We start from the raw sequence: 20,852 nt of genomic DNA on the forward strand, positions 1-20,852 counted from the left end.
AATTGCTTGTGGTTTGATGAAGATCTTCAGGATGACCTATGGTTCCGTGGTGGTGAAGCTCGGAGAGTGGCCGTTGAGAAAGGTAATGACTAAGCGAAAGACGCCTTACCTGGTTCAGATTAGGTTCCAGATGGAGTTTGCACGGATCGGGAAAGGTGCAGTGGAGTGGCTTTCCCGCAGCATCACCCAATTAAAAAGTGTCCCCCGCAAATGCCAGACATCTCGCACCAATCACCAGACTCAATGAATACGCCGCCGACATCAAGGGCCGGCTGGGCTGAGGTCATGATCGGCAATGCGCAACCGGCTTTTTGATGGCCAGCCTTACTACTAGACTATACTCATACGTAGTGAGAGTTGACCCTTTGGTCCCTTACTAACGAGTCTGCTAAGCTGATTTCTCCTACGCACCCTACCTAGTTTAAGCTGTCCCTGCCCCACACGTAATTGCTCCAGATTCCAGACGTATGGTTGCCCAGACCAGATACTCCATCTCAACTGGACAGACGGATCCCCCTCCCCCTTTCCCGCGGCGGGTCGAGGCTTGCCTGAGTGTTTAATTCTGGACGGGATGATAGACATGCAAAACTGCCTGGTATCGACCAGAACCTGCCGATCTAGGGCTGACCATCGATTAACACATCACGACGTCATGTCCTCGCCGGCCTCTAGTGAATTCACGAGTCAAACAAACAGTTGTACCAAGGCTCGATTCGTAAAGGTGGTGCGTGGTATATACCAGCCTAAATAACTACGTAGCCTTACGTCATATGTCCTGTCCACCTCGTATCTTCCCCCCAGGCAACAAGCTATATAACCCTCTCAAATTCAGCTCGAATCCATCTCCAGATCATCTACAACTATCCAACTATCACAACAACCACTACAACCAAAGCAACATCCAACAAACACCAACCACATTCTTCTACATCACTTCTCTGCATCTATTCAATTGAAATCATCCATCATGTCGAACATCATCCACAAGGTCAAGGACGTGGTCACCGGTCACCACCACGAGAACAAGACCGAGAACACTTCCTCCGACAACCACGGTCCTCACAACTCCAAGATGGCCAACAAGTTGGACCCTCGCGTCGACAGTGATGCTGGTAAGTACACAGCAAAACTTTTCGGAGAAAGATTTCCTGCTAACGTGCCATTCTCAAGACAACCGTGCTCGCCACGAAGCCATGGGCGGTGCCCAGGGCCCTCACGAGTCCAACATGGCCAACAAGGCTGACCCTCGCGTCGACTCTGACCGTGACCACCGCGCTCACCCCACTTCCACTACCACCGGAGCTGGCTACGGTGGCAGCACTACTGCTGGTGGCTACAGCGGCAGCACCAACGCTGGTCCTCACAGCTCCAACATGGCGAACAAGGCCGACCCCCGTGTTGACTCTGACCGCGACAACCGTGCTCGCCACGAAGCTATCGGCGGAGCTCAGGGCCCTCACTCTTCCAGCATGGCCAACAAGATGGACCCCCGCGTCGACTCGGACCGTGACAACCGTGCTGCTCACCACTCTACCACCTCTACTGGCGCTGGCTTCGGCAGCAGCACTACTGGCACTGGTTACGGCAGCAGCACTACTGCTGGTGGCTACAGCGGCAGCACCAACGCTGGTCCTCACAGCTCTAACTTGATGAACAAGGCCGACCCTCGCGTTGATTCTGATCGCGACAACCGTGCTCGCCACGAAGCTCTCGGCGGCGCCCAGGGCCCTCACTCTTCCAGCATGGCCAACAAGATGGACCCCCGCGTCGACTCGGACCGTGACAACCGTGCTGCTCACCACCACTCCACCACCTCGACCGGCGCTGCCTACGGCGGAGCCCCCACCGGTCCCGGCGCCTACGGTTCTTCCACCGGTGCCGCAGGCTACGGTGCCGGCCCGACCAGCTCCACCACCACCACCGGCTTCGGCGGCGGCAGCACCAACGCCGGCCCCCACAGCTCCAACCTGATGAACAAGGCTGACCCCCGCATCGACTCCGACCTCGACAACCGCGCCCGTCACCAGGGTATGGCCAGCAGCAGCTACAACGCTGGAACCACCGCCGGCCCCCACCGCTCTGACATGGCCAACAAGATGGATCCCCGCGTGGACTCCGACTTGGACAACCGTGGTACCCTTGGTACTCAGCGTGGGTTCTAAGTTGTTCCAGCAAGAGAGACACTTAGAGACATGCAAAGACATAAAGAAGAGGGGAAGTTGGGGAAAAGTTGAAGAAATCGCTTTATCTCTCGATCCCTTCATTTGTGTTTTCACCTAATGATGCTGTTATGACCCGTTGATATGCCCGCCTACGTGCGCTTGCTTTGTTACCACTGTTGCTCTTGTTTGATACCAAGCAAGTTTAATGATGCCCCTCTGTTTCTCTTTCCTTACCATGTACTTTATCAAGCTTGATATGCTATCAACTGAATCAAATATCCAAGATAAAAAAAAGCTTCTGTTTCTTTCGTAGTAGTCTCTTCGACGGAGTTCAAAACAAGTGGTTTTTTGAATCATCTCTGAATAAGCCCGAACCCACACACCCTTGGTAAATATGGTAGATGTTACTAGGTAGATACCAGGGGCCACACCCCTTCTCCTTCCTCTCGCCCATCCCCATATTCCAAGATTCCGGGATCTTGGATGTGGTATGTATGCATGACTTCATCACCCCTCCCCTCCTTCCCCTCAAACCCTAGTCGTATTGAATATGGCATGCAATACAGGTTGAAATTAGGTGGGTGGGGTTTAGGACTCATGCAACGGCCTCTACTTAAACTTCCTTCCCTTCCCCTCTCCTTCTTCTATTTATATTATTTCTTACTGTGCGGCATGCTCCTGTTGCAAGCAGAAAAAAATTTACTAATTCTAATTATATTATCTAAACTAATATATTCTTTTTAATAGAAAAGAATAGAAGTATAAAGAAGAACTAAGCGCAGGATATACAGACTAAAAGTTAAATATATTTAATAATATTTAATATCTCTGTGCAGGTCTTATAAAATAGACGCGAAGATCGAACTTAAAACAGAACGTTAAGTTATATAGAAACTTAGCGAATAAAGTACTGTACTGTGCTGTGCTGTGGATGGCTAGGATTCAGGACTCGGTGGGTGGTGGGTACGGGTAAGTAAGACCTGCGGTTCGGCCAGGCCACCATGAGGCTGGCGCCCTTTCCTTGCGTATATCTTTAGATCTGGACTGCGTGGGCCATGGGTAGATGCATCATGCGCGTAAGAGATTATCTCGCTCCGCTGCAGACAAACAGGTGAAACTGGTTCTTAGCTGGGGCGAGTGAGACATGTTACGCAGACTTTGTGCGACCTTCCAACACGCCTTATTTCAAACGATGAGTGAAAGATGAATTCAATATGCAGGCGTTTCAACTACCAAACGAGTATGTATGTACACTTTCACCATAAACACCCACACAAATTAGAGGAATTAGAGAGACAACAAATAATCCGGCTCCGGGTAATCCTCGGAACGCACGTGGTCTTCGAGGCTTGGAGCGAAGCAAGATGGCTCGATCATCGGCCGTTCCAAAGGATACCGTCCTCAAGGTCGGATTGAAGAAGTAAAAGAAAGGGTTGCTTCACAATGGGTATAAGTCATATCAGCGGGGTGGACCGCAATGCTCGATGCTTAGGCTGAAAAGAAGAGAAAAACATGATGGACGATGATGATGAGAACGACGAGGATGATAGTGGCTTGAACGGAAATGCAAACGGAAAATGAAAGAGCGCGACAGTTGCGATAATGGCCGTGATCACCAACAACTGCAAATTTCGCTAGAGCAAAGGGTTCGCTCAATGCAGATACAAATCCCCCGGAACGCAGAGTAGCAGGACCTGGGCTAGGGCATTGCAGCCCGGCCGTCGAGGGCCAACGGGCCCGAATCATTCAACGGCGTCAGAGGGTTCTCGTCCGACGACTCAGAGCGCACGGGCGTTTCAGCACGCAATTGAGCCGGGCGAGTTTGAGCGGACGGGGGCGACTGGGTCAACGACTGCCAGCCGGGAACTTCATTGTTGGCATTGGACGGGACAGAATCAGGATTCGATGTAGGCGCCGGCGGCTGGGAGGAATTATCATCCGACGCATCTAAATCTTGAAGCCGCATATTCTCGATATTGGCGGCCAGTCCTGCCTCGACGGGGAGTCGAGTCTCAGGGTGCCGCTCATTACCAGAAGTCCGCGAGGGTTGTGTGATAGCGTTGGGGTCCGGTTGAGGGGTATGTGTCTCCGACCGAGCGGGTTCCAGGGCGTCGGGCTTATCTTCCGCAGAAGCGGATTTCGATTCCTCTTGCTCCTCAAAGTCGTTGGTATCGTCTACCTCCGCACTTAAATCGGTGTAGGCACGGCAGTTGGGGCATTGGAACATGGGATAGTCGGGTGTATGGATCAGGCGGCTGACACATTTGTAGTGCCAGACGTGGGCACACGCGGCCATGAAAAGGCACTGGTAAGGGCGCTTCAAACCTTGTTAGCGATGGCAATTCCAGATGAAGACGCTGATAACCTACTAGAACAGATCCCAGGCAGATGGAGCATTCTCGACATCCAGAGTAATCCGCGGTGTCCCCCTTTCCAAGATTCTTGATAAGATTTTCGGTGTTTTTGCTATTTCTCCGTCAGCTTCATTCGGATCCCATCGGTCACTCTAAGCATCTTCACTTACTTGAATTCATTGGGCTGCTGCTGCCAGGACCGATTGCATTCGATCCGTATGCGGACACAGCGGAAGATCATTTCCTCGCCACCGCGGAAGTCAATCCCTAACTGCACAATATCCCCATCTTTGATGGTATAAAGTCGGGAGGCGATGTTCGGCTGGCTCAGTCGCATGTGGTTGAGAAAGGTGCCTGACGAACTGCCGACATCCTTGACATGCCACTGTCCGTTTAGATACATGAACTCGCAGTGTTTGCGACTCACGACCTTTGACTTGAACCCGACAGGGGCATCGGAAGGCTCTGTGGGGTTGGCCACGGGCGTGCCATCCCGCTCAGAGTATCGCCCAACGCGAATAACACAACTATCGGATGGTAATGTGCGAGAGATTGGGATGAAAGGCAATGAAGGGCGGCTGCTGGCGTGCGAGTCTTGGTGGGGAAAGAAACGGATGGTGGCTTTTTGTTTCGGTCGCGGGGACGCAGTACACGGGCTTTCGGACACGACTGGATCGGGACTCTCAAGGGCGCCAGGCTGGATGTTCCCTGCGCTCGACACCTCCCCGTTAGGCCTCGCCTCGACGGCCTGTGATGAACCTCGGGGTCGCGCCATGATTTCCTGTGTCTGGTTCCCAGTGGTAATGGCCGTCTCGTTGCGAAGAGGGGAGTTGGACGATTCTGTAGGGGATGGCTGGGAGCGCAAGTCGAGTTCGAGGCCACGGTAGCTGGGGGAAAAAACCGAGCTATAGCGGGCGAACGTGGACTGATGTTCACTTTCGGGACATGGGGCCCGGGTGGTTGTCCCCACTGTCGAGGTCGAAGAATCGGGTCCGGTGGAGGCGGCTGAAAACCAAGAAACTCGACTACCGAGAGTATGACGACGCGAAACCCGCTGGCTGTTGGTGGACGAAGAGGAAGAGGAGGCGACACTGGGTTGCTGTTGTTGTTGTTGTTGTTGTTGTTGTTGTGGTTGTTGAGGAGGAGGGGAAGAAAAATGGAGTTGAGTGTAGGCACGCAGTTGACTAAGGCGACGGAGAGGACGTAAACGAGAGTCGGAGGAGGGAAGAGGAGAGGGAGAGGAGGGGAGGAGGTTGGAGGGAGACGCGGAGGCGGAAACGGAAACAGAAGACATTTGGGGGAGGGGGGGGTGGTTTTAGTAACAAAAGGTGGTGGTAACGGAATTCTTGTTGGTCGGGCTGGGCTGCACTGGGTCCGGCGGGAGGACAGACAAGATAGTAATAATCATTCAATCATTTAATCAATCACCAGTCCGGAAAGAAGAGAAAAGAGTATGTGTGCGTGTGTGTGTGTATGTGTGTATGCAGTATATATATGTTTGTTCCAGAAAACAAAGCGAACAACAACAGCAACAACAACAAAGCACAGTTATCAATGGCAATGAACAAGAGATCCTTCCGATCGATTCCTGGGCGATGGATGGAGCGGCCAAAACTGGATCTCGTGCGATCAGCGCGACAGCCCTAAATTGGGGTCTTCTGCGCCAGTCAGTGGTTCCGATCGGTTCGATGAATGAATGCGCTTCTCGAAGATGATATCTATGCTCCAATGCGACAAGCGGAAGAGCGCAAGGAAAGGGAGGGGAAGGAGGAGAAAGAGAGAGAGAGAGAGAGAGAGAGAGCGCGCGCGCGAGCGAGAGAGAAGGAGGGAAAAGAAGTCAGGAGAGCGAGAACAGACAAGGAGAAGAACAAGAACAGGACCAGACCCGGGCAATAATGAATGATTGATTAAATGATTGAATGAAACTGGAATGCCGGAAAGAGATGGCCTCCATGCGAGTCAAATGGTAAGATCGACTGCCAGTGGGGCGAGTGGAATGTAGACTCTGGACTATGGGCTAATGTGTACGGGCGCAGAGAGGTGAGAAGCAGGGAGAGGAAGATGATGAAGATGAAATAGATTCATCGCACCATTTAGATGAGTTTCAACCCCTCTCTTCATCCCGTCCTAGAAGATCCATGGAACTTAGTACCTACTTCGTACACTGACTGCTCTGGGTTCGCTGTTCTTCACAAACTCCAACCCAAGAACTACTCGCTGCTTTTCGAGTAAGTTGATTACTTCTTACCCAACTCACTAAGTTCAAAGGACCATCTGTTCGGAGGATTTCCCCTTGGACGCGTCAATGGATACCTTAGTTCCTGCACATCCAGCAAAGATCCACCGATTGAATCCTCAAACATTGCCCAACGGAGTATTTCCATGGGCTCCATTTCTTTGGGTGAGAACCACTGACACCGAAAGAACGTCTTGGCCTTTACCGCCACAGCTCGCTTCATTTCTACCAGGCATGGATGCGGCAAGCCACGCAGGGAGAACTACGAGTTATCAGTGGAGGTGGTGAAGTGATAGACGTCTGATTACAGCAGTGGCCCAGAATCTCAGGCTGGATTAGCTTTGCGGGGGAGGAACTGAGCGCAAGCTACCTGCCTCTGCTTGTTCGCCTCTCGGTCCGGTCACGGGCGCGGCCCTCCATGTGATGCAGCCATCGGCCGGGATCGTCTCACGTGGAAGCGCAGCATACGCCTGTCCATTGGCGATCATCGAGGGTCGCGCGGGGGGTGGACTGGCATCCCTCTGGCTGGTGCTGGGAGACATCCATAGTGGGGTTGATTACCGTGGAGGGTGGACAGAACATCAACTAGATAGAGACGACAAACCGGGAGGGCTTGGTCGGTTGATCACCTCGACAGCTGCGTCCCGTCTATCTCGTTGAGACCTTCCAATAGTTCAGACTTTTTTTAAGCATGGGAATAAACAATGCAATGCGAGACATATATGAGTGCGCGCCCCGCTGGTAAAAGAGCAAGCGTCTCGGCTGCAACCACCCGAACAATATATATATATGTGATGATGGGGGCACCAGCTAGGTCATTCACCATCTGTCTGGTGATCGATCATGTTGCAACCCTTCGGGTGAACTCAGGTTGCTGTTTAGAACTTCACCGTCTGAACATCGTGTGAAATAGGTTTCACCGCAATTCAGGATAGTCGAGCTGGCCGACCGCGAAGAATGTCAACCCAAGACCAGTGGCGCAATTGGCCCTGGGTACTGGGTAGTAGTGATCATGGAGTGAACCGTTAGCTTCCGAGGTGGAACCGGGGCAAAGCTGTCCCCATGATAACGAGGGAATCGGTGAAGGACGAGGCGGGTTCGATTGGTTCGCTTGAAGGAAGAGGACATTTTCGCCGCGTATAGAATCGGTAGAGACTTTGACTATCACTTAGTGAACCATAAGAGCCATAATAAGGGTGGTTTTGAATTGGGTTGCGATTAAAAGATCAGGCCAGCAAGAAGCGGTGGGAGAAGGAAGATAGAAAGAAAGAAGAGATGACGAGATGACGATGACGGAGAGAGGGAAAGATAAACAATAGTCAGACCCTGCTATAACAGAGTCACAAAGTAGTACGTAATTTGGTCTCCGTAGAAATTGGGGAACCTGGAACTTGAAATCGTCCGGTCAATTGGATGGATATTCATGGATAGTGCAGTCTCATTGCAGTTGCAGGTGGTTGTTCCTGAGAAGGAAGCCTTGGAGGTGAGGAATCTAATTACTGAGTACTGAGTAATACTTGTAGACTGATTGTAAAGATCTCCGACCGGTGGAGCTTTCTCAGACTGGCAGATGATGGAGTGCGCACTGCACACTCTTGCCTGCTTACTGTAATTGCCTGCTTGCTTTGCTTAGCTTCCTACCAACCTCCACTATCGTAATGTAACTAACTACACAGTACCTTAGCTAGTTACCTACTGCTACAACTGCTGCTGCTGCTGCTGCTCAGTGACTTACCCGCTACTGCGAGCTGCCGTCTCTTTCTCTTCTCCAGTTCTTCTTCTTCTTCCTCTTCTTCCTCCTCCTCTCTTTCCCTTCCCCATTCCCGAAGCTCTCTCTCTCTCTCTTCCTCCCCCAACTCCCTTCTCCCCCCCATTTCTCTCCCTCTCCCCATCTCCCTCTTCTCCGCGATCATTGAATCCGATCTTCTCCCTCACCATCCTCTTGTCCGATCGGGCCACTTTTCTATGTCCGTATAAAAGCGACCGCTGGACTGGTAGGGAACATAGATAGGGACAGGGACAAAGAAACTTGGACATTTCTGCTCTCTCATCAACCTCCCCATCCGCCGCTTTCTCTATCTAAAAGCGGTGCTCACTAACCGAACTTAACCATCCATCCTGCCGCCTCGCAATCTCCCAGCCGCTAGTATCAGCAGAGCCTCCCCCCCCGGCCCCTTCTTTGTTGTTCTATCGCCTATTCGATCTTTCCTCCTTCATCCTATCGATCCCCGATCGTTAATCTCTATTGCGAGCTATTCTTGTCCATACAAGTATACCGCCTTGTTCGTGCTTGATGCAATAAGGACAACAACAAGGAAGCAAGAATACCGAGACGAGTGTCTGTCCCTCAGTCTACGATCGTACTTAGGCGTCCTATCGCCATTTGTCGTCCTTGAAGTCATTGCTTGCGGGGCCTCTTCCTGGTCCTGCGGGCTTCTACAACTAAAGACATGAGTGGAATTACGAGCGCTTGTTTGTCCTGCTTATCGACAGTGGACCGTTGGTGCCATATCTCGGCATGCCTCGGTTCGATCGGTGGTCGCTCTAGGGATGGGATTTATGAATCCACTTTGGCAGACAATGAACGCGAAGCAGTCTCTGACTTGCTGCAATTTCTCGATGCGGTAAGCTCCGTCTCTCACGCTGTCAACTTATCTCTGGGGGATCACTCACACATGTGCGGCAGCAACAACGTCAAGAGATCGATTTCTTCAATGGCGAGCCTCTTCGGGCCTTGAGCACTTTGGTGTATTCCGACAATGTAGAACTTCAGCGAAGTGCAAGTCTGACCTTCGCTGAGGTCACAGAGCGAGGTACGTACGACGCGCACAGAATTGATTACGGCAATGAGCTGACGGCTGAGTTACCCGATCATAGATGTACGCGAAGTCGATCGGGACACTCTCGAGCCTATCCTTTTCTTACTGCAGAGCTCCGACATCGAAGTGCAACGGGCGGCCAGTGCAGCACTGGGAAACTTGGCTGTGAACGGTAGGCCCTTCCCTTCCTCCACAATCGCGGTTGCTGATTGGGTCCAGCGGAGAACAAGGTCTCGATCGTCGCGTTGGGAGGTCTGGCTCCTCTAATACGGCAGATGATGTCCCCTAATGTCGAGGTCCAATGTAATGCGGTTGGTTGTATTACGAACCTGGCTACCCATGAGGATAACAAGGCAAAAATCGCCCGCTCCGGCGCATTGGGCCCATTGATCCGGCTGGCAAAATCGAAGGACATGCGAGTACAGCGTAATGCGACTGGCGCGCTGCTGAATATGACACACTCGGGTCAGACACCTCACTACAACAGCGACAGCCCAACCTCGCTAACAGAATGCGCAGATGACAACCGACAACAACTCGTCAACGCAGGCGCCATTCCTGTTCTGGTCCAATTGCTATCCTCCTCCGATGTCGATGTACAATATTACTGCACTACTGCTTTGAGCAATATCGCCGTCGATTCGTCGAACCGCAAGCGACTAGCGCAGACCGAGTCTCGATTGGTCCAATCGCTTGTGCACCTCATGGATTCCTCGACACCAAAGGTCCAATGTCAAGCTGCTCTGGCACTGCGCAACCTGGCTTCCGATGAAAAATACCAGCTTGAGATTGTGCGCGCGAAGGGACTTTCGCCGCTTTTACGACTCTTGCAGTCCTCTTACCTGCCCCTGATCCTCTCCGCCGTCGCATGCATTCGCAACATCTCCATACACCCCCTCAACGAATCTCCCATCATCGACGCGGGATTCCTCAAACCTCTGGTCGATCTGCTCGGCTCGACCGACAATGAGGAGATACAATGTCACGCCATCTCCACCCTGCGGAATCTGGCGGCAAGCTCTGACCGTAACAAGGAGCTCGTCCTTCAGGCTGGAGCGGTTCAAAAGTGCAAGGACTTGGTTCTTCGTGTCCCTCTTAGCGTACAATCTGAGATGACGGCTGCGATCGCTGTGCTGGCCCTCAGCGACGAATTGAAGCCTCATCTTCTGAACCTTGGCGTCTTTGATGTTTTGATCCCTCTCACCGAGTCTGAGAGCATTGAGGTGCAAGGAAACAGTGCCGCAGCCCTGGGCAATCTCTCATCCAAAGGTATGTGAGCCGCTAGCCTACGGGCCTCATAATACGGATTATGTAGACTAACGTGCGATAGTGGGAGATTATTCGATTTTCGTGCGCGACTGGGCGGATCCTAATGGTGGCATTCACGGCTACCTTAGCCGATTTCTGGCAAGCGGCGACCCGACATTCCAGCACATCGCTATCTGGACTTTGCTACAACTTCTCGAATCTGATGACCCGAGATTGATCGGGTACATTGCCAAATCGGATGATATTGTTCAGATGGTCAAGTCGATCTCTGATAAGAACATCGAATCTGACGAAGAAGATGCAGATGAGGGTGAAGGCGAGGTCATTGCGCTGGCACGGCGATGCCTCGAGTTTCTGGGGAGTGGTCACAAGCAGACCCTTGTAGAAGGCTAATTTAATTTCGTCTTTTCGAGCGCTGACGCCGGTTTTCGAAGCTCACTACTTCTGTCTTCTTTTTTCTAACTGATAATCATTCGATTCTTCCCCGTGTCTTCTGTCTTACCTACTATACCTTGAGTGTCCCTGTTATGTGGATGTTTTGCTACGATGACCTATACTTGTCACAGGTGTTAAGCGAGCATATGATTCGGTGTCACTTATCTATTATTCTATCATGTCAGCGAGCATTAGGTGTGAGTGATGAAACTGATTTGTTTTTGTTGGAAAATGTGACCTGCAGTTGCTCCTGGGTCACATACGAGTCATCTGCGACTAACGTTGTATTTACTATGTACTTAAGAGTAGATCTCGCTCGTATCATTTATCTATAGTTGATTTGATTTGCTTTTTATCATTAAAGATATTGGAGCGATGATGTCATGTGTGAATGCTCGTACCTTTCTGTGTTTGTTCTGTATGTCCATCCATAGCTGAGCGGGGAAAGAGTTTCTCCCGTCCGGAGCTCCGCCACCAAACTGAAAAAGTAGTCAAGCTCTGCGGCGGTTCATCATTCCACACCTACCGAACAACAGACAGCCTCCCCTTCTACCATTCATTCTTCAGCTGCATCAGTTGCTTCTCGGTCCGAATGACGAGCACACTACCAACTTTGGCCATTCCAGGCCAGCGCCTGGCCCCTGTGAGCTCTTACGCCGCAGGCCCCGGTACTCATGTGCAGAATGCGAACATCTACGCCTCCATCGCCGGTCCCGTTCTCGTCAACCCCGCCAGCTCCAAAACCGCCAAGTCCACTCTGAGCGTCTCTCGCAGCCCCCTCCGCAAAGCTGCTCCTTCTGCCTCTCCGTCCGCACCAAAGTCCACCGCTCCCGGCCCCTCCAAACCACGGTACAACACTCTCCCCGCCGTCGACTCGATTGTGCTCGCGCGCGTGACGCGCGTGCAGAAGCGACAGGCCACGGTCTCCATCCTCGTCGTGCTCGACGAGTCAGCCAGCAACAATAAGTCAGGACCGCAGCCCACCACCACGACGACAACCCCCACCGGCGGTTCTTCGGACAACGACAACATCGAAGCGATCCTCTCCTCCGCCGCCAACCCGGAGAACCACAGCAACTCGGACGAACTGCGGTTCCAGGCGCTCATTCGCAAGGAGGACGTCCGGGCTGTCGAGAAGGACCGCGTGGTCATGGACGAGATGTTCCGCGTGGGGGACATCGTGCGTGGCACTGTGATTTCCCTGGGCGACCAGAGCTTCTATTACCTCACGACGGCGCGCAACGACCTCGGGGTGGTGATGGCGCGCAGCGAGGCGGGCAATATGATGTTCCCTGTTAGTTGGAAGGAGATGCGGGATCCTGTCACGGGAGCCGCGGAGCTGAGGAAGGTTGCGCGGCCGTTTTGAGGCTCCTGCGTGATTTGACGATGATTATGATTATGATAATGATGAAGTCGATGGAGTGGTGGATGGCTGGATGGGGTGGGATTGCGACAAAGGGACGCTCGGCTTGGCTGAGTCTTGAGCTTTCTGGGTGCACCAAGCCCATCTGTCTGTCCGCATTTCATCTTGCCTTGTCTTGTCTCGCCTTCCGGAATGGTCCCATGAATGATTTCGCCTCAAACCAAACCAAATTCTCTTCCTGAGGGTTCGGCTACCGGCTACAGTACAGCGGTTTGCTGGTCTTAGCCGGGGGTGAAAACTCCTGGAACTGGGGGATGCCTCTTGTTTCGCGTGAGGATGCATGGCTGTGGGCTGGTTGTGTGACTTGAATGGGAAACTTTGTTTGAGCAGGAAGTCTCTAGTCTCAGGCACAATCACTCTATCCCTGCTGGCATGCGACCCCCGGTGTCCGGTCCTGTAGAACGTGCTCCAGGCTGCGGTATGCGCCGTCTCAAGCCTGCTACACAACACCGGTACCGTTGAGACTGGTGTCGCAGGGATCTGGAATGTCGTTGCTGGCACTCTCGAGCGGCGGGTAGGATGGGCAAGAATCCATACGACTGTACATATGGCAGTGCACTTTGCACCAACTAGGCTACTAGATTTTCTTCGGGGAAAAGTCAATACCTGGTGGAATCGAGGCTTCTTGCATTAGGATTGAATCTAGAATAGAGTATATCTGAATCAATCGAAGTGTTAGCCACTCTTCCTGTTTGCGGAAATAGGTACTATTCGTTTCGCATTAATTCGATATCCTTATGCTTGGGGAATTGACGCTAGAGTTGATCATGGATTCAGCACGCAATACTGCTTCACTGGATTACTGAGTAGAATAGAACTATCTGCCACTCGAACTTGAGAGATCAAAGCACCCATCAATGACGTGCACATCCGATAAATAGCATACAAAACCACCAGGGTAGCGTAGCTCTCTTCCATCTTTGTATTCCAAGCTCTTTTTGGCATTGCTATACTTACAGTCGAACGACCGTATCATACTAATCCAACATCACCACCACCACCACCACCACCACCAACAACAACACAAAGCACCAACCCTTAAAGACGGATTTCATTTCTTAAACCTATACACAGCACCCACCCCCCCAAAAGATCTAAAGATCTACTTCTTCAAAGTCTTCTGCTTCTCGGCATCAATCAACTTCCGGCCCTGCACGACCAAGCCCTTCCGCCGGCGCACGGCATCCATGTACCGCTTGGCGACGTTCTCGCGGTCGGCCAACTCGCCCAGATCCTCGAGCTCCTCCTCGGTGGCGGGGACCCAGAAGGGGTCCTCGTCGAGGGCCTCATAGCCCGCGAAGATCAGCTGCGGCTGGGCGGCGCCCGACGTGCGCTTGCGGATCTCGTCGGCGAACCCGAACGACTCGGCCACGGGGAGGAGGGCCAGGATCGTGAAGAACGGGGTGCCTTCTTTCATCGTCTCGGAGAGGATGCGGCCCCGGCGACGGGTGATGACGCCGTAGACGCGGCCTAGGACTTCGGCTATCGGGGGAGTTTAGCTTTGTGTTTTGAGGGATTTGGGGGTAAGGGGGGGGGTTTGTAAAGGGGAGGGGGGGATAACATACTCGACGCTTGAATCTCACAACTATACATCGCAAGCATGATGCGGGGACTCCAATCTAGGAATCCCTGTGATATACTCTCGCGCACGAGGCGGATGGCTTCACCCGTCAGCCGGCCTAGATCGAGGTCTTCGCCGTTGGTGGAGGTCGCGGAGAGTTCTTCTAGGAAGACGGCGACGCCTTGCATGGGTTCCTGGCAGAGGGGTCCTTGGCCCGTTGCGAGTTGGAAGGCGTACGCGATCTTGTCGTTGAAGTCGCGGACGATCAGGGCTTCGCGGCTGTTGGTGGTGTCTGCGGTGACGGTGGGTTGTTGTTTGGGGTCGTCGAGAAGGCTTTTTTGGTGTTGAGATTCAACGTTAGCTTAATGAATCACAAGGGCAAGGGTTGATGGGAGAAAAGGGTGCTGCTGGCTGCTGCTGGCTGGACTTACAATTTCTCGCAGGTGTTCACGGTGGTAGCATCCACCAGGATGTTAGGGCCGACTCGTCGGGGCCCAAAGGCCGTGATCCGGTCAACCACGTTCTTCCACAGCTCTTTGTCCTCTTTGACCTCTTCGTCGAAGATCTTGTTGAGTTCGGCGCGGAATTCCTGCAGCGACAGGAGCGTCGCCTCGCGGGCTTCCTCGGTGGTGGCTTCGCTGGCTTCCACGGGCTGGCTGCTCTCCGCCGTACCATCCGTGTCAGTGCCGCCGGATTTGTTCTCCGCAGCGGTCCGTTTCTGGGTTTGCAGTCGCTTGATGGTCCCCACGTGCTTGGAAAAGAATTCCGTGACAGCCGATGGCAGGGGCACCACACGCAGTCGCATGGTCAGTTGCTTCGAGGGCGACACGGCCAGAATGCCGCCGCGGCCGAGCTCGGGATTCTTGGGTGCGGCCATCTCAGGGGCGCTGATGATCGTCTCGCGGTAGGGCACGATGGTCTGACCGGTTTGGATGTCACATTTGGCGAAACGCTCGCGCAGGTCCTTCAAGCAACGCTCTAAGTGCAGTTCACCAGCTGTCAGGATCACATGCTCACCGCTGTCGAGGACCTCGTATTGCGCGCAAGGGTCACTTTGTTCGAGAAGTCGTAGGCCGGTGACCATCTTACTCAAGTCGGCCGGGTTCACAGGCTCCAGGGCAACGCGGACGATTGGAGGAGTGTTCAACGAAACACCCGCCAAGTTGATGCTGCCCTCAAGTTGCGAGCAGAGCGTCCCCGTCTTCAAGACGTGGCCAGCAAGACCTCCAATACCAAAAACAACACCCGCCGGCACGGACTGGAGGGGCTCCAAGCTTCGTCCCATTAGCAGATACAGATCGGTGACTGTAACCTTCTGGGGTTCGGGGCTGGCATGCGGGTTCTCCGGGTTGAACTTGGGAGCGATCACATACACGGAGTCTCCCACGGAGAGCGTACCCGAGTAGAGACGTGCGAACCCGATTAAATGCTCGGGGTCCTCTTTCTCTTCGGGCTCAGCTGGCGCATCGTCAAGATAGGTCCGTTCGAGGGCGGACGTCACGCGAGAGAAATCGTCTTGCTGCTGACCGCCAGCTTCCGCCTGCATTTTGGCGATCTCCTCTCTCTTCTTGCGGGCAATCTCCCGCGCTTCATCCGCAGACATGGTGGTACCAGAGCGCTTCTTGCTCGAGGAGAGCTCACTCTCCGGGATGGCGACCATCTTACTGACGTAGGCCACAACTGGCTCGTTCGGCTCCGTCTTGAAGCTGATCATTGCGTCCTTCACCTTCTGGTCGACGAAGTCTGCTCCCGGGGAGTCTGCAATCAATCCCGGTAGACGGGTTGCTTGAGCCGCGGGCGGACTGGGAAGGTATTCAATGACAGAGACCAGGACAGCGGTCGAAAGAGGCAGCCACATCGAGAACAGGGTGGTCATGATATTTTTAGGGTCGCGGGAGCGTAGGATGTAAGGAGGGATGCTGATGTTCAGAGATTTGGTGATCTTTTCCAACAAGGCTGGATCGCTGTTGACGGTCAGTAAACGAACAAGGGACCGTGTGTAGGTTACATCTCTTACCCCCGCCCTGAACCTCCGCCAGTCGTCGCTTCGTATGCTGCCCAGATACTGTCAAGCACAAGTTGGACGAACATCGGCTTGAGAGCGCGGCCCTTCAGGTGCTTCTGCCCAAGGACTCGCTTGGTCTTGGGATCAAGATAATAGTCTCCCCAGAGGACCTTCTCCAGAATCTCACGCTTGATTCCGAGCTTCTTCTCGTAGATCACAGCGAACTGTCGAATTGTAAAGGCCCAGCCATCGACTGCACTGCAGAAGATGACATTGTTCTTCTCTGGTGCAAAGTACAGATCCTCGTCGTCCTTCTCCTCATACTCAGTCGTTTGCTCGTCGTCGTGATCTTGCTTCTTGTTGAGGCGCTCCTCCATGCGCTCCCGCCACTGCAGGTCCTCTTCCATGCGCTCACCCTGGTAGAAACTTCCGATCACCGCATTGACCTGCTCCAGCAGCTTGCTCATGTGCAAGTAGGCCTCGCCAGGGCTCATCTTCAACTCCGTTACCAGTCGGTCGATCTTGTTGATCACCAAAATGGGCTTCAGTTGCTCCACCCAGGCTTGACGCAGCACGGTGACCGTCTGACTGCAGACGCCCTCGACAGCGTCGACCAGAACGACGGCACCGTCGCACAGGCGCGAGGCAGTCGACACTTCGCTGCTGAAATCGATGTGTCCTGGAGAATCGATCAGGTTGATCAGATACTCCTTGGGCTCGGGGGCGGCGTCGGGCGCGGGACGGCGCATCATGGAGAAGAACAGAGAGATGGCCGACGACTCCATGGTGATACCCCGAAGCTGCTCATCTGGACGGGAGTCCAGATAGCGGATCTTGCCCGCCAGCTTGGGAGAGATGATACCATTGGTGGCAATCAGACTATCCGTCAAGGATGTTTTACCATGATCCTGTATCATATTAACTTGTATATCTTAAGATCCCTTGCGGCCACAGGATCAGATTTTTCTTTTAGGGTTGCTACCTACAACGTGAGCGAGAATGCAGATCTGAATGTGAGCATTAGCGTTGTTCTGGCTGTGTTGCGACAAAGAAACGAGTGCGCAAGAAAGTCCGACGTCATGTCATGCAAAGTGGGATGATGGAGGGGTAGATTGAGACTGAACTCACATTCCGGACATCATTGGGCTTCCGTTGTAGACGAACGAGGTCATCTACATTAACAACAGGCATCTTGAAGACGGATTGGTGCTGCCACACAGCTCCCACGGTTTCAAGAGTGAGGTTCGATTGAATGAACGGGCTGGGTTGGTTTTTTGGTTCCGCCGTTCGCTGCGGAATTCGAGGGGGAAAAATTGCCTCGGGATTTTGGTCCTGCGTCAGAGTCCTGACTCTCTTCTTTCCGCCCCGCGAACTGGAGTCAGGTATGCTAAAACAAACTGATAGATAAGATTGTGCTTGAGATGATTTAAAAGAAGGATGAATAGGAAGTTGGTGGATTCCACGCACTTCCTGATTATTAATTGCTTCGGTTTGGCAGTCACTACAAACTACGGGACCGCCACTGCACTTATCAACTACTATGCCAGCAAGGTCTGGCTAAGATGGTTTCTCTTCATACAGCGCAATAGAGCATTTGGTCTGAGATCTAGGGTATCATTTGTTGGGCTATGTTCATGAGTCAAAATCTGTCATCATGACTCATCGTCAAACGAAAGCTTGATCTTCTTCTTCTGTTTCGCTTTTCGCACGCCCGACGAGTCTTTCTTTTTGGTGTCTTCACTCTCTGCGGCTGGAGCATCTTCACCGATAACCTTGGCTTGTTTTCTTTTTCGTGGCCCGCCAATTTCGGCCATGTTCTGCTTGGAGGTCGATGTCTCAGCCCCAGTGTCTGATTTACTACCCTCCCCGGGCTGGCCTGCGGACTTGTTTTCGTCCTTATGAACCTTGTCGAATTGGTCATCATCCCCGGCGGGTTTGTCTCCTCGCACAAGAGCTTCATATTCCTCTTTGGAGATGATGTCGTTGCTCTCTTCGTCCACGTAGGTAGGTCCATCGTCGTCGTGTTCCTCGCGCGGCTTCCGTGGCCGGGCAACGGGTCTCTCAAGGCGACCCGAGTTGTCCCCGTATTGATTCCTAAGTCTCTGTAGAAAAGCCGGCTCCTTGGCCTCTGCGACAGGTTATTCTGAGTTCCGGGTGTTGATGGGGTCGAACGTACCGTAGGCGAGGTCTTTTGACTTGAAGGACATGATTGTGACCAGCCAGAAATGTAGTCTGTTAGCTATGCACGAGTGAATGTAGTGATATTGTCCAAATGTACGAATATGAGATTTGGGGCTGTTATCATAGCAGCTCAGACGCGGCCGCAATAGCGCTTCACAGCAAGGGTGTGGGGAACCTCTTAAGTTCTAGTGTCGCGTCCACTGCTGTGACGTAGAAAGCCACGCTATCACTCCGTTTTTTGGTGAGATTTGACTTCAATGCTGTGTAAAATTCTTTGTCAAACGAATTGTGATCAAGAGCCAAGGTAGCCAGAAGGCAATACTTTGTTTTTTAAAGCTCCATCGGTCGAAAAGAAGGAGCTCGAGTGGTAACGTTGAACCGCCAAGCAATCGTCAGCGATCAGGCTTGCGGTGCGGCTAATCCAAATCGGGCGAGGTCGAAAAGTCCAAAGGAGCCCGCAAGCTGCACCTTCAACCAACAACCTCCCCATCAACCATCACATTCACATAAACATGCTGTGCGCAAGTGAGTCTATGGATCTTACGCGTCTGCATAGCTTCGATGCTGACAAAAAATTGCCAATAGTCTCAGGAGAGGCACCACAAGTGCCCGTCGTCTCGCCCAAGAGCGGTACGTTGCACCCTCTCGCGTGCGCATCAATGCGACCTACTCGTATCTGACGTCTCAGCAGGCAGTGTGTTCGAGAAGCGACTCATCGAGGCGTACATTGCGGAGAACGGCAAGGACCCCGTCAATGGGGAGGAGCTTGCTGCAGACGAACTCATCGAAGTCAAGTCCCAGCGCGTTGTCCGGCCTAGACCCCCCACCCTCACCTCGATCCCCTCATTGCTCAGCGTCTTCCAGGAGGAGTGGGATGCCTTGGCTCTTGAGACCTACACGCTACGACAGACTCTGGCACAGACCCGGCAGGAATTGAGCACGGCGCTCTACCAGCACGATGCCGCCGTTCGGGTGATTGCTCGGTTGACGAAAGAAAGGGACGAAGCCCGCGATGCACTATCTAAGGTTACTGTCAGTGCCAAGGGCGCTGGTGAGGCCATGCAGGTGGATTCGACCGGTCTGCCCGAAGCCGTCCTCGCTCGCGTGGAAAGTACACAGGCTGCGTAAGTCTTCCGTGCCATGACTAATTGGCAGGAGCCCACTGCTGACTCACTTGCAAACAGGCTCTCCAAGACCCGTCGCAAGCGTCCCATCCCCGAGGGCTGGGCTACGAGTGAAGCGATCTCCGCCTTCAAACCTACCCAAACCTCCGAGACTCTCCAGCCCGGCGCAAAGACGTTGTCTGTCAACTCGTCCGGTGAATTGGCTATCGTCGGTGGCGCAGACGGTACTGCCAGTGTGTACTCCGTATCCCAGAAACAGGTGGTTCAAGTCCTGCCAGCGAGTGGACCCATCACTAGTGCTGCATGGGCTGGTGAGAAGGCTATCATTGCTTCGTCTACGGGCTCTGTCAAAGTCTTTGAGAATGGAACCGAGATTGCGAACTTCAACTCTCACGCTGGAGCCGCAACGGCTGTGGCTGTACATGCCACTGGCGACATCGTTGCTTCCGTTGGTGCCGATAAGAGCTACGTGCTGTATGACTTGACGACGAACTCCGTTATCACCCAGATCTTTAGCGATGCTTGTAAGCAGCCCTTTGGAAGTCCCTTACTGGGTGGAATTCAACTAACGCTCGATACTTGATCTAGCCCTCCTTTCTATTCACTTCCACCCCGATGGCCACCTCCTTGCTGCCGGTGGTCAGGATGGTCAGATCAAGATTTTCGATGTTAAGACCGGTGCTGCCGCCGCGAGCTTCGCCATGCCCGCCCCTGTGAAGAGTCTCTTCTTCTCCGAGAACGGTACTTTCTTGGCTGCCGTGGCTGAGAACTCCACCACTGTGTCTATCTGGGATCTTCGCAACGGTCAGGAGATCAAGGTGATTGAGACAGGCAGCCAGGTTGATTCTATCAACTGGGACTACACCGGACAATTCCTGCTCACGGCCGGACCCAGCGGGTTGACGGTGAACCAGTACTCCAAGGCGGCCAAATCGTGGTCGGAGTCCCTGCGGAGCGCCGTACCCGCGGTGGCAGCGGTCTGGGGTTCTGCTGCTCAGAGCATTGTGGCGCTGAACACTGAGGGAGGTGTGACTCAGCTTACCGCACAGTAATTCTGTGTGATACCTGGTGAACTTGGATCCAAAATCAACAATGATTATTCTGTAATTCTAGCTGGCTGTGGTTTCATTTGATCATTTGTGAATGGCGTCTCTGCTTGGTCTTTTTTTTGTGTTTTGTTTTTCCATCCCACAAGCCAGACCATGAACCGGATCAATAAATTTCAAAGAACCAGAATAAACAGAACAAAAGAAATGTTGGTGGTTCCTGATCACATAGAAACA

General features: G+C 53.0%; 7 protein-coding genes across 7 annotated transcripts; 4 read left to right on the forward strand and 3 right to left on the reverse strand.

Moving 5' to 3' along the window:
• The first annotated feature begins 906 nt into the window (after window positions 1–906).
• On the forward strand, window positions 907–2,435 carry ASPACDRAFT_77321 (uncharacterized protein). The gene is made up of 2 exons (XM_020204937.1): window positions 907–1,112; window positions 1,171–2,435. Exon 2 carries the CDS (start codon window positions 1,374–1,376, stop codon window positions 2,160–2,162), a length of 789 nt encoding a protein of 262 aa, XP_020057941.1. The 5' UTR covers window positions 907–1,112; window positions 1,171–1,373; the 3' UTR covers window positions 2,163–2,435.
• Window positions 2,436–3,867: 1,432 nt separating this feature from the next.
• ASPACDRAFT_13219 (FHA domain protein) lies at window positions 3,868–5,807 on the reverse strand (the record flags this gene model as incomplete). The annotated part of the gene is made up of 3 exons (XM_020197123.1): window positions 3,868–4,479; window positions 4,532–4,628; window positions 4,687–5,807. Coding segments are annotated over 3 exons (1,830 nt in total), but the record flags the coding sequence as incomplete, so codon positions are not given.
• Window positions 5,808–8,923: 3,116 nt separating this feature from the next.
• vac8 (protein anchor VAC8) lies at window positions 8,924–11,548 on the forward strand. Its single transcript, XM_020204938.1, has 6 exons — window positions 8,924–9,376; window positions 9,439–9,565; window positions 9,630–9,743; window positions 9,791–10,036; window positions 10,091–10,840; window positions 10,902–11,548. The coding sequence occupies exons 1-6, from the start codon at window positions 9,203–9,205 to the stop codon at window positions 11,231–11,233; spliced, it is 1,743 nt and encodes a 580-aa protein (XP_020057943.1). The 5' UTR covers window positions 8,924–9,202; the 3' UTR covers window positions 11,234–11,548.
• Window positions 11,549–11,867: 319 nt separating this feature from the next.
• On the forward strand, window positions 11,868–12,641 carry ASPACDRAFT_26670 (exosome non-catalytic core subunit CSL4; the record flags this gene model as incomplete). The annotated part of the gene is made up of 1 exon (XM_020199440.1): window positions 11,868–12,641. One exon carries the CDS (start codon window positions 11,868–11,870, stop codon window positions 12,639–12,641), a length of 774 nt encoding a protein of 257 aa, XP_020057944.1.
• An 808-nt stretch (window positions 12,642–13,449) lies between these two features.
• On the reverse strand, window positions 13,450–17,271 carry ASPACDRAFT_116502 (GTPase RIA1). The gene is made up of 4 exons (XM_020195989.1): window positions 16,277–17,271; window positions 14,691–16,223; window positions 14,264–14,592; window positions 13,450–14,180 (listed from the first exon to the last, which is right to left on the reverse strand). The coding sequence occupies exons 1-4, from the start codon at window positions 17,179–17,181 to the stop codon at window positions 13,801–13,803; spliced, it is 3,147 nt and encodes a 1,048-aa protein (XP_020057945.1). The 5' UTR covers window positions 17,182–17,271; the 3' UTR covers window positions 13,450–13,800.
• A 422-nt stretch (window positions 17,272–17,693) lies between these two features.
• Window positions 17,694–18,669, reverse strand: ASPACDRAFT_77325 (DUF4604 domain-containing protein). Its single transcript, XM_020204939.1, has 2 exons — window positions 18,441–18,669; window positions 17,694–18,392 (listed from the first exon to the last, which is right to left on the reverse strand). The coding sequence occupies exons 1-2, from the start codon at window positions 18,469–18,471 to the stop codon at window positions 17,917–17,919; spliced, it is 507 nt and encodes a 168-aa protein (XP_020057946.1). The 5' UTR covers window positions 18,472–18,669; the 3' UTR covers window positions 17,694–17,916.
• A 288-nt stretch (window positions 18,670–18,957) lies between these two features.
• Window positions 18,958–20,621, forward strand: ASPACDRAFT_77326 (pre-mRNA-processing factor 19 family protein; the record flags this gene model as incomplete). The annotated part of the gene is made up of 5 exons (XM_020204940.1): window positions 18,958–18,970; window positions 19,031–19,075; window positions 19,137–19,569; window positions 19,630–20,093; window positions 20,158–20,621. 5 exons carry the CDS (start codon window positions 18,958–18,960, stop codon window positions 20,619–20,621), a joined length of 1,419 nt encoding a protein of 472 aa, XP_020057947.1.
• Window positions 20,622–20,852: the final 231 nt, after the last annotated feature.

Source organism: Aspergillus aculeatus (assembly GCF_001890905.1).
Source record: "Aspergillus aculeatus ATCC 16872 unplaced genomic scaffold ASPACscaffold_5, whole genome shotgun sequence".
NCBI classification, from domain to species: domain Eukaryota; kingdom Fungi; phylum Ascomycota; class Eurotiomycetes; order Eurotiales; family Aspergillaceae; genus Aspergillus; species Aspergillus aculeatus.